The sequence below is a fragment of the Montipora foliosa genome, chromosome 1 (genome assembly GCF_036669935.1).
Source record: "Montipora foliosa isolate CH-2021 chromosome 1, ASM3666993v2, whole genome shotgun sequence".
In the NCBI taxonomy this organism is placed as follows: domain Eukaryota; kingdom Metazoa; phylum Cnidaria; class Anthozoa; order Scleractinia; family Acroporidae; genus Montipora; species Montipora foliosa.
In genome coordinates this window covers 20,700,799-20,713,298 of record NC_090869.1, presented here as the reverse complement: position 1 = coordinate 20,713,298, position 12,500 = coordinate 20,700,799, and the positions used below count along the sequence as shown (strand labels likewise).

General features: G+C 40.0%; 1 protein-coding gene and 1 long non-coding RNA gene across 10 annotated transcripts in view; one reads left to right on the top strand and one right to left on the bottom strand.

The window, feature by feature from the left end:
* LOC137992608 (sodium- and chloride-dependent transporter XTRP3-like) overlaps positions 1-12,500 on the bottom strand; it is a 37,484-nt gene that overhangs the window by 14,924 nt on the left and 10,060 nt on the right. For 6 of the 8 annotated variants that reach the window (XM_068838053.1, XM_068838084.1, XM_068838045.1 and 3 more), the window contains exons 2-4: positions 10,474-10,579; positions 1,389-2,038; positions 374-751 (exon numbers count right to left, since the gene is read on the bottom strand). In XM_068838053.1, the coding sequence (XP_068694154.1) occupies positions 374-751; positions 1,389-1,992 (982 nt within the window). In that variant the 5' untranslated portion in view covers positions 1,993-2,038; positions 10,474-10,579. Of the gene's footprint in view, positions 1-373; positions 752-1,388; positions 2,039-2,653; positions 2,758-8,077; positions 9,310-10,473; positions 10,580-12,500 lie in introns of all 8 variants that reach the window. The other 2 variants (XM_068838104.1, XM_068838095.1) reach the window with 2 other exon arrangements.
* LOC137992648 (uncharacterized) overlaps positions 5,108-12,500 on the top strand; it is a 28,926-nt gene continuing 21,533 nt past the window's right edge. For both annotated transcript variants that reach the window (XR_011121729.1, XR_011121728.1), the window contains exon 1: positions 5,108-7,001. This is a non-coding gene — a long non-coding RNA (uncharacterized lncRNA). The remainder of the gene's footprint in view (positions 7,002-12,500) is intronic.

Below are 12,500 nucleotides of genomic sequence, written 5' to 3'. Positions count from 1 at the left end.
TCTGATCAGCTATCGCGTCTTTTGTTGACTCAAGTTCCAATAGTACATTTACGAAATATCAAATATTCAGCTTGATATTGGGGCAGTGAGCACAAAAACAATAGAAACACGTTGGAATGAATGTGAAAAATATTTGCATATCATCCATTTCTTTGTCTTTGTCCTCAGAACCTCTCTTTCAAGATGAATTTTAATATATCGAAAAAGGCCTATTGTTACGAAACATGATGTTAAGCAGGGAAACTACAGCAGTACCAAATGGAAATCATTTCAATCTCATTGGGTAAACCGCGCAGATTTGTTTCTGTAACGGGAACGCCTCTTTTATACCAGAAATATGTATTTAAGCAACTCTCGTTTCGCTATGACTCACCTGTGCTTTTGTTAATGTCATCTGCTACATTCAATGTTTTTCGGTACCAGTAATACTCGGCTGGATTGCTCTTAGTGCATTCTAGGTCTACGGTGTTATTTCCATTGGTCGTTGTGGGACACGTGCTCCATAAAAGCGTGCTTCTCATCGAATGAATGAAGTAATATAAGCACCAAGCCACGATGTAATTGTAATAAAATATAGTCATAAGGCTCACTATAGCCGCTGCTACCCCAATTCCCCGAAGACTTGGGTTAAGATCTTTCCAAGATTCAGTCACTGAGTTTCGTCCTAGTCTTTGTCCGACTGCCATCTCCAGGCAGACGAGCGGAATTCCCTCTATGATAAGCATTATGAGGTATGGCAAAAAGAATGCACCTACATAAGAAAATAAGTTACCGTTAGACGTTTGGTATCATTCCATTATTGGTTCCGGGCCGTTGCCAAAAGAATACCAGGCAGTGTTCAGTGTTAGCAAAATGTTAATGTACGTATTCGCGCAAGATTAGGGTGTTTTTAGGTGGACCAAAGAAACGGCTTTTACAAAGGAAATTTGACGATCAGCAAACGCATACACTCAATGAGCCAATCGGAAGTCAAACTGTGACTAAAAACGAGGAAGAAACAAGACGTGGTGGCTTCGGTTTTGCTTCTGATAGGCTGAGAGGATGAAAAAGGTCTGGAGTGTCAATTTCTATTTGGCCAATCAGCCAAACTATAGGAAATGGTGAACTTTTCGTACATGCACAATGCAAAGCAGTGATGCCTCTTTAAGGTAAACATAACGTTGACTGGTAATTTTCATTTTTTGGCAGCTGAACTGAAATTAAATGAAACATACTTAGAAACATGGTTTTTCTCCGTGGGAGGTTTCCGTTTCTTTAATTGCCTTGAATTGTGCGATCGCGATTGAAATCGGTGAACCATTAAGCTAAACATACATAGTTACCATAAAAATTCTTAGAGAAGCTATAAAATGGTATGATATATGATTGCAATTTGCCATTTTAATTACCTCCTCCGTGCTTGACGAAAAGTTGGGGAAAATGAATAACATTGCCAATTCCCAGCAGATACGTGAGAACCGCAACGAAGTAATCGCCTTTGCTCTTCCAGGGCTTTTCTGGATCCCTGTTCTGGATGAGTTCCTTCAGAGAAGAACCGCAACCACACTGGTACCCGGATCTAGCCTTGCGAAGTCGCGAACAGTCGCCATTTCCCTGATGCTGAGAAATGGCATACTTGTTGCTTGAAGGCACACCATTTGCTTGGCTGTGGTGCTTGACGTGGAGGTTATTTGCGTATTTTCCATTCAGCGGCAGACTCATTCTACCCCTTTGGTTAAATCTGCTTTCTGATTTATTTACCCAAGATGAACACCCATTTTCAAGTTTCTCCACACTGCCCACCATGCATCCGCTTGGCATATTTACACTTCCCCGCGATTCTTTCCATTCTTGGTTCTGTTGGCTTTGTGAAGGGTCGTTCTTAAATCCGTTATCGTGTTGTTTTCTACCTGTTTCACTCTTGGAGGTACTTGAAAATGCAGGCCCTAGCACCGTCATAGGCAATGTCTCAATGTGTTGGTTGTCCCGCTCTTGCGCTAGAAAATCTGTCATTTTTCGCTTAAAATTAATCCCTCAATTTGTCTTGACCACTTCTTGCCTGTAAAAAAACAATTATCATTATTGATGCAATAAGTTCTCCCTTCGGTCAAAATAGGATGCTATCTCTTTTGGATTGCAGTTAAAATAAGTCTTCACTCTCTGTAGTTGTGGTCTCGATAATGAGAAAAAAGTTCACTTGGTTCTTTCTGTTTGGGGGTGCAGGGATGGCGCAGTAGTGAGAGCACTAGCCTCCCACCAATGTGGCCCGGGTTCGATTCCCAGTGTCTCCAATTAGTGCTCCAGCGCTAGAAGCCGTTCTTGAATAAAGTTCCTTTCCTTTCGAATCGTTTCCGATACTGAAATAGTTTAGATATTATGACCGGCAGAAAGTTTGGATCTTCTGATAAAAATTAAAACGATGAAAACGTCGAAACTTTCTCCAATGTTCAGCACTTTATACTAAAGGGAGTCAAACTGTTTTTCTTGACGTCCTAGTTTTTATAACTAACCTACTTTGAAGTATCTACATTTGCCTCCTGTCCGGGTTTTCATTTTATATTGTAATTAGAGTTTAGATGTAAGCCCCCCTTGATGAGCTCCTTTAACTTTCGGGGCAAACATGCATGCAAATATAATTATTCATATTTTTAAAAATATAGGATATTTTTTTTACGTTTAACATGTCTTAGAGCCATGCAGTTGTTGACTTCTTTCTTCAAACCGAAAGGTTTCCGCTCTTAGTAAGCAGCCAGCCCTTGGATCCTGATCTAAAAAAACCTATCGAAAAAAAATCGTCCTTTCTTGAATTAACAGCTTGCAAAACTTTTCACGTGAATAAATTTAAATTGCTCTAGAATTAGTGAAAGGACATTCAAGCTCGGAGAAGATGTAACTCAGGAAACAAGAACTTCACTTCGCTCGCAAATCCAATGCCTCAATCATCGCCGCAGTGTCATGAAAATGGGTTAACTTCGCTAAATGATGTCCATGGCATTTACTTGAGAACGATTTGTATGGATACAAGTTGAGAAAAACAATTGGGAGTGACATCCTTTTAGCTGACGAAGGGTCTATTATGTACGACATTATATAAATCATCCTTTTCTGTACAGTAGAAATCTTGATTGATATATATTCAGCTTAGTTCTCTTCAAAGCGATTTTTACAGCCAAGAGCATCTCTCGCAAGCGACCACCTTCCTTCCTCTCTGCCATCATGCGATAGACTCCATCATAAGCAATAATTAACTGCACACAGTTTTTCGACCTTTCATCGATCCTCATGCATATTCGGTTAAATAGGATAATTGTTCGAAATATTACAAACCAGGCAAATTAGGGTATTTTGTACCGCTGAATTCAGAAAATTTGTAAAAGTTACCAACTCAAAAGTCCACCGAAAATTATTTACTTGCCTGTACTGGGTCTGCACAACTAGGCCTCTTACTTTTCCCCTATTTTACAAATTTTTGTCAAGGAGCTCTTAACAATTTTATATGTATGACATTATGTAATATTGAGTTTCGACGTTGGATGTCACGGTTTTACTTGAGGCAATTAGGCTAAAATCGAACTGAAACAAATAGTCATAAATGATTAATATTGCGTGGTAATTGGCATGATTTTAGCTCACGGCACGGCTCTAAAGATCTAACGTTCTTAATTTCACGGGAATGGGAATGATTGTTGCAGAACAATATTTTAGTAGAGAAAACGGTGTCAATAATTAGACGACTACGTGGCCAAGTAATTATCTGACACACTTTCTTCCCGTCCCCCCCCCCCCCCCCCCCCGTCCTCCCTTCCCTTCTGTCGCTTGGAATAGGCAAACTGATAAGGGAAGGGACAGATATGCTGCGAACTGAAAAGTTTTGTACGAGTCACCCAAAAAGCACTCCAGAAACAAAAATAATTGAACCATCCTCTCTTTTTGTAAAAGTTATGGTAAATACGGATTCTTCAAATAATTAGACTATTAATTCGGTATTTTATTGGTTTCCATGGGAGCTGAATTTGAACTAAGAGAATGACCGTAAAGCAAAGAAGTGAAAACCATAAACTGGCTTTGCTTGTCAGTTGTAATATGACCTTGTTTTCAAGTCAAGTTTATACCAAACACAAAGATTAAACACGCAGAAAGCAATTGAAGGAGCTCTTAGAAAATGACGCTTTATTTATTTCAGTTAACGGCACTCCCGCACGATTTTAATTGGTTCTTTGTTTACATCCACTATTTTAAGTAATGGTCCGGCTAAGAAGCAGGCAGCCCAGCGGCAAAAGTACTTAGAAGCTGCGAAATATTAATTTTTAACTTCACTCCAATCGAGGCATCTGATTGGCTAATATCGGAAAATGTCGAAAAAAGATGAGAAAAAAATGAAAAAAAAGTCTTTTTTGGATTTCTTCTTCCCCATGCCCTTGATCTCTGTCTCTCGGCCAAATTTGGGCATTGTTCTATGCGCCAATCAAATGGCGCATAGAATCTTGACGATATTTACAAACATAGTTTTTGAAGGCATAATGATTTGTTCTACGAAACAGAATCTAATTTTTTAGACGGCAAGTCGATTACATTTTTCATTGAAATTCAAATTTCGCGCTTTTAGCTGCTTACACCAATGGGAACAGCCGAACTTAATGTGATTAAAAATGTTGGCACATTTTAACTAACCGACGCTATTGCCGCGGGCTATTGTTTTTCTGCCTGCTTCTTAGCCGGACCATTACTTAAAAGAGTACTTAGGGTCATTAATTATCCTGACCTCCAAGCACTTTGCATTCAGTGACAAAAGCGACTACGAGGTCAAATTACGTTTCTGGTCAAAACACTCGCTAGAACCGGCCAATCAAAGTTCTTTGTAATAATTGGTAGGCTTTCTAGACTCTCTTGGATAACCTTGTGAGCAGTAGGCGTTGGGGACTCTTCGTCAGTCACCACTGTTTCATAATAGTCCCCCAAAGGAGCCAAGTTGCTCGTGTGCTCTTCTTCGTATAAGTCGGAACTCTGCCGGAGACTGAAAATTTGGCCACTGGCGTCTTTAAGTACACAACCCCATCCAAAAGCGTCATGACACTTTTTGAGTGCTGGTCGTGCTAACGTAACTGGCAAAACAACATAATGTTTTCCGAATGAACTACCCTTCTATATACAACTTTATTTAAACTCGATTATTTGGGGTGACAATAAAAGATGCTAATATCACTGTAATATGAGGGAAATGTCTAGTTTTCCAGCAGCAGCTACTCAACTATCATTTTGTGAGAAGTGTTCCACTAAACCATTGGGGGTGGTAGGGCGTCTATTAGAAACGGGGCGTTGATAAGAGAGGGGACGTTTATTAGAGCATTTACGGTAACCACTGCCTGGTTTATTTATAGGCCACTTCGGAAAGTGCTATGATAGTCTTTGTTTGTCCTCCCAAATTTTGCATGAGCAGTTTTTCCAGTTTCTCTTGGGACTTAAAAATGGTCCCAAGAGAAGACAAAAACAGTGCTTATTCAAAATTTGGGGGAACAAACAAAAGAGTATTATGGTATTTTCCGAAATGGCATATTGAGATGACCTTGATCTGGATTATATAATCGCAATTTAGACTTAAATGACCAAATGGTCGCTTATTTGTATAACTGTATTTGACTGCGCGCTTAATGAACTTATCTATCTGGGTAAGGTATTTCCCGTCATAGGCACAGGCCCAGACCTCAATGGCATACATAAACAGAGACATAACAACGCTATCAAATTTTGTGATGAATACCCGTAAAATATCACTCTAGTCTCGTCCGTTCCCTTCTCTGCAGCATCCGCGGTCATACTGGCTCCATTTACGTGGGTATCCTGGGGCACATCAACATCAGATCCACCTGTAATGGGGTTGTCTTACAACCCCTACGCACAACTGCTTTCAGTCCTATAACAAATAGGAACTTCTGCGAATCCGACCATGAATGTTCCTGTTTCATAAAAAATGTGTACCTAGGAGGCAATTATGTCATAATTCACGTGCAACAATCATTGTCCAGGTGGTATCAAATTCTGCTATGGGAGTTTCCAAGAACTGAATTGTAGCTGTTACAGTTTCATCCACCGTTACAAGGCAGGAATTTCCTTCAGATTTGCTCTATATTTCCTCACCCTGTTTGCGGCAGGCGTAACACGTGACAAGCCCCTGATTGCTTCTATCAAAAAAGGCTGAGTCAAAAACAACCTTTCTCTGAAGTCGTAACTAATCCAAAACTCTGTTATGGACTAATCGTAGCAAATTCGACATTAAATGAATAAGCCTCTTCGAAGTAGGCATTCTCCTTCTACGGCTCAAAAAATAGGTTAGTCGAGTAAGGCAAGCGGATATGCCTGCCGTTCAAAGCTCCTGACTTGTACCAGGTCAGCATATTCACAGGCGGCCTAAGTTCACGACATGAGCACGTATGTGATCGTGACTCTGCTTGCTAGCGTTGTTAATTGTTACGAGGAGGTTTGTATGGGAACTCAACGGTCACACTTTGTTTCAAACGGCATAAAATGTAATGTTCAGCAAACAAAAATTGACTTACCCTTTTGCCGCGACGTATTTTTTGTTGGTTGCCGAAGTGGCGGCGTCTCAGTCCGTTTTGAACCGTTTTCGGAGAGCTAGCGCTAATTTGGTGTTCCACTGGAACAAATAATACATCGCGGCAACAAGGTAAGTTAATTTTAATCACAGAACGTTATATGTTATGCCGTTTGAAACAAAACCGTTAATTTTCATACATATCTTTGTAAATGGCGTCTTGTATCACAATACGTTACGAAACAAGAATCACGATCACGCAAGTGTTCATGTTGTGAGCTTGGGGAGCCTGTGGCATATTGCGTCAACGAAATAACACTCGCGGTGGTCTTGTACTTTTTCTCGCGGCCATACTTTCGCCTTGCCATCCCAGACTTTCCTTCAAGGCTTTAGCTAAAGAACTAACAAGTGGGTTAAAGGCTGTTCTCTTTCAGTTCCTTGCTTTCAGAGGCCGTCGCTTCAAGTTTTACAGGTAATCCACCTTTGTGGTCCTCCTATTACCTTGTTTTCCCCAAATGAACAAAACTTCTGTGAACTTCGCCTCTTTTGCCAATGCAAAATTTCGTTGACTTTGACGTGCTTTGGATCCAATCCACTTGGTGTCTCCAATTTGAAGTAATACCGAGAGTTGACGAGGTAAACTTTCACTGTCATTAAATCTCCTAAACAGACTGAGCGAACGGAACACACTCGCTTACGCAAAAAGCGACCACAAGGTCAACTAATTGCTGCAACTGTCAATCAAAGTGCTTGTGCGTTATGTCAGGCAATGCTTAACTAGTAAAAATGCCCAAAAACCCTGAAGTGTACCTATGGAGTTCGGTCAGTGTCAGTAATCTTTTTAATACTGACTCATAAGAATCTAGTCATTTCGACTAGGGTTATCTTTAAAATTTTCAAGTTTGTTGTAAGGTGATAGCAGGTGCAATCAATGCCTTGCTGCCGCCATATTTGTTGATGAGCTTTAGCTCTCAAGTTGCCGGTGTTTTCCATACAGTCCATAGCACCAGGATGTCATACTCTTCCCTCGGCCTTGGTATCAGGTCAAGAGGTTCAGCTTTGGCCAAGTAAACAGAATACAGAGAAAATACGTTCAGTGTAAGTTTCGCTGTTTTGATGATCCGCGCCGCCTTTCTTGTGTTTATACGATAGTCTCCTATTAGTTTAAGCGCTGTGAATGTAAACAGCCTCATAAAATCTAATAAAAATAATGGCACTCACCACATTCATTCGGGCCTTCTCTTCACAGAAAATCGGCTCAATACAATTTGAAAATAAGTGATAAGGAAAGTGCATTCGCCAGAATTTCTTCAATGACATGAAAAAAATTTAAATGGTTGGGAAAAGTTTAACCGGCAGCGACGTTTTGTATATTCGGATTTTAAGTCCGCGTAATTGATAGAAAAGTCGGCTTCTCTGTTGCCTCTGTCGCTTTATGGTCAAGCCGATTGTTTAAGCGACTACACTTCACAGTCATGCAGTCCAAGATCTGCGTCTACCTCGATCTTGACATGAATACTGTACCGAATTACCTGTATGGGAACGTACCTTGATATCAGCAAGAGTGACCGTTAATTTTGCTTAGCCGGCAACGACCAAGAGGGTATGTCCCCTCCGTTCGCTCCATCTTTTGAGAACTGTAATTGGCCGAGTTAATTACAAAAATTCCCGTCACTTGTGTGAGCCTAATAACCGGTCTGTCTGAGTCCCCAGATTGAATTCTGCTAAATTACTTTCTTCCTCAAATCACAAATTATACTCAGAGTTTACATGAAACCCGCCGGTGCTGACTGAACTTAGAGAACTGCCGGATTTGGTTTCAAACGACTCGCAACGTGATCTCACAAATCTTTCTTACGGTGGATAATTTTTCTTTATGAACTCATGAAACAAGACCAAAGTTTCGTATTTTACTCCCCCACCGACACGGCGTCACAGTTTCAGATATCTTTAGAAACCAATTCCAGCTTCAATACAATCTAGGCCGAGCTGCTAGCCATGTATCGATGCAATGAAGACCGTCTTAAGTTTTTATCCACGAACAAAACTGAGTGGAAAATAGTCGCAAAATCTTCTCCAATATGAAGAATCAGCTGTAAATTACATGACAGTCTCGCTCCCGAATGGGCCGCAGAAAGTTTGATATTTCTCTCTTAAAAACGACCTTTTTTTATGCAAGGCGGCAGGCTTTTACTTCAAAATTAAATATTAGTTATTCATCCAAAATACGGTGTTTTAGCATAGTAATTTAACTTTTCAAATACGTGCGAAAAACAAGCTCTGGTAGTAATATTTATTCCCATTTTCATTTAAATTGTCAGCACATGAAGTTTGAGTGATGTATCCCGCCTAATTTGCTACGATATGGTTTTTGAGAGGCCGCGCGCCCAAACACCTATGAATAGTAATAAAAATTTGCGTCGAGCCAGCTTGGCTTTTTGACATCTGACATTATCAATATTTTTACTTCTAAGATGTTTGTTCTGGTCGTTCGACCCATTAGAGTGCCTATGGGATTTTCTACTGCTGTGACGAGTTAAGGTCCTTTAATCTACGCTGAAAAGAGCGGTTCGTGGTATATTAAACATTTCTCACTGCTTCATTAAGTCTGTAGGGCAATTTTTTTTAAGTCAGAAACAAAACTGAAGATCTTTCAAAGCGGCGCCTCTAACACCTTTGTCTACAAACTTTAGGAGTCGTGAATACGAAAACTGCATTGTCTCAGCCACAAAAAAGTGATAGAAATACCAGAAACATATTAACGGAGACTTCTTTTCGATCTGCAAATGAAAATTTAATACGGCGATAATTGGAATCATAGTGAAATCTTACCAGCTCTTAGATGCAACTAGCAATCTTTATCAAAACGGGTAAGTTGTCGGTGACTATAAAAGATCTGCCTTTTTTTACGAAGCAGGGTTAGGGATCGGTTAGGATGGCGTTTACCAACGTTGTCCTCAGGGTGTCAATTCTTAATTGTTCAAGGCATGAGAAAAAAAAGAGACAAGACGCTGGGAACTTTAATGCAGGTTATATCACTGTTTCACAGCTTAACAGCGGTTTGATAACATTTAGAGCCCCCTAGAGGTTCTTCCTAGCTGCAAGAGATGTTTGAGTTGGTTGAATTGTTAGATGCGCTGTGCGCTTTAGATCACACGAAATTAAAGTATAATGAAACAAATCGATGGTAAAACAGCTGGACCCCTCCATAAAATTACTGCTGACGGCGTAGTTTTACTTTAGCGACGTAATTAAAAAATTCACTGTCCAGGCTCTTGGGAACTACTTCTCTCATTCACTGCTCGTGATTGCTAGTGACTGAGTTACGAACGAAGAGAAGATTTGACTCTATGGTATCAAGCACGAGTGGTTTTAGCGTGTTGTACTAAAGAGTGCATATCAACGGAAAAATGGCAAGGAGTCATGATTTTCATGAGTGCCAGTCATGAATTTTCGTTCCTTATCAAAAGTAAGAGAAATTTAACAATTCAAGCTACAAATAAATTTTGAAATACCTTTTCGATTCGATCATGTAAAACAGGATCTCTTACAATTGGGGTCCGTTACAAGAGTGCCAGTAGAAGAGCGTTCGATTGACCCTTTACGTGGAGTGATGATTTAAATCGGTATGACTGGCGTTTTGAAGCAACATAATAAGGATATGTTCAAAAAAGCATGTAGCAGGTTTTTGACAATTTTAACGTGAATCTCCACAAAAACGAAGGATTTCTAACTTCTAATAATAGCTATCACATGTATTCCCATTCCGGAATCGAACGCAACGTAATTGTCGCCAGTCGCGGTTAAATTGTCCCTTAACCTCGGAGCCGCGAAAGTTTACCCGCTACACGCGCTGACTAGTTTCTCACGTCCATTACATATCACCTCCTTTTTGGGCGAAAAACGTAAACATTAGCCCGTTCGATGCTGGGGCAATGGCTTACCTGATATTGGGACTTCTTATCGTGCCCTTACGAGTTTTATCGTCTCGTAGCTAACTGGCTGTGGACAGTCTGGTTTGAAGAAGCAAATGATCATGATCCTTTAGGACTAGATATAAAAAAAAAAAAATTCGTCAAGTTAGTATCGTGACACTTTTCAATCATAAGTGTACAAAACACTTGCCTCATTTAAGTCAGAAATATTCTCATTTAAATAGAAAATGACAAAATTTATATATCAACTTGCTGTTCACTTGAATTTACAGCTGCCGTTTTTTCAAATTTTCAGGGGATTAACTCATTTGCATGAAAAAGTTTTCATGATTCATGATATCGACCTGATATCGACCTGCTGATCGACATCTCAACAAGGACGGTACGGTTCTGCCAACGTATCGCTCGTTTGGTGATAACCTTGTTTTGTTTACACTAGCCTCATTTATAAGCAAACAAGACCACACAAACCTTTCGGTGGCTAATTGAAGTTCCTAGATACGAGTTTTGTTCAAATAAAACGTAACAAAGTAAGTTTTGAATTCGGTGCGCAAGTCTTCTTTCTTGTGATTGTTAAGAGTGATTAAAGTAATGGGAAATTAAGACGGTAGTGACAGCTGAAGAACCTTTGTCGTGTAACTTCTGCCGCAGTGAGTGAGCCTGAAGCAAACGAACGAAGTAGCTCACTAATTGGGAGAAGAACACATTTTTCTTCGAATCGCAAGGGATTGTAGTCAAGGGCGCAAGGAATTGTAGTTATTCGCGAGTGGAGGAATTAAGATGCGCGGTGTGATCTTGTTACACGGAACTCCGTTTTTCATTTCGCTTCTCGTATCCTCAACCATAGATATTTTACAAGTAAGGATTACGTTTTTTGCAAACGTCGGCCGTGTAGCACTTATAACGTTCACATGGTTCATATGTGGTAGATACTTAGCACTTCACATTACACTCTAATCAGTTAAGTCTATAGATATTTTACACTGTCACCTGTCACGCAACAAAAAAATGAATTCGAAATCGTTCGATGAAAAAGGCCAAGATGTGGGATGCATCGTTTCTGAGTTATTTGTCGAAGCGTTTCACGCAACTTTAAGAGTTTAGTATGGATACGCCCGTTGGTCAACCAATATGGCGACCGGTAATCGATGAAAACATCTGGAGTTCACTTTGCCATGAAAACGCTTACTTTTTGCTCGCAAGATAAAATATGTGTACGAACTTATCTTCTAATGTACACGAAGGCTCAAACTTCTGAGATTCTTACGGATAGATTTTTTTTTTCAACCAAATAGTTTTGTCACGTAAGGTGATAATTCGGAAACTCAAAATGCTGTATTTTCGAAACGAAAGACGTCACGGAACAAGATTTATTTCGAAGTTATCTTCAACTTCCTTTAGATAAAATTTTAAAAGACCTTGCGATTTTGATTTTAGAATTTGATGACGTCACTGTGAAAACCATCTATTGTTTTTCTTTCTTCTCTCAAATGGAGTCGAGAAGGAGTTCCAAGTGGCAGTCCAGTTTGGGGGTCCATATTTTGTACCGTCCCTTGACCTGTTAAAATCTCCCTTCAATTTCACGCACGAACCGTCGCTTAATTACCTTAAGCATAAAAGTGAACATTCCCTTCCCCTCGGCAGCATTTCTCGTTTGCCATACGCTGAAAAGTCTTTAAGAGGTTAATTTGGTGATGATTAGTAGGATATTTTGGTGACATCACTTTGGTTAGTAAGAGCGAGAAGGAGCCCATGGACTACTGGGACCCGGCTAAATCTAACTTCTATCAGTTACTTGTTTTGAAAAGCTATCAAACCGCTCTCATTGTATCAGGCTTCTCAGTAGGTTGGGGAAAAGGAATTCGGGAAAAGGGACACTATTTTGAATGAATGGCGACCAAACATAAATGCTATACTTTTCATATCGATAGCTATAGGGAAGATATCTGCTTACAAACATTTCTTTTGTTATGCAAATTTGCCAACCACAGGAGCAAAAGAACCTTTGTTTCGACAGCCAATGAGGCTTTGGTTGG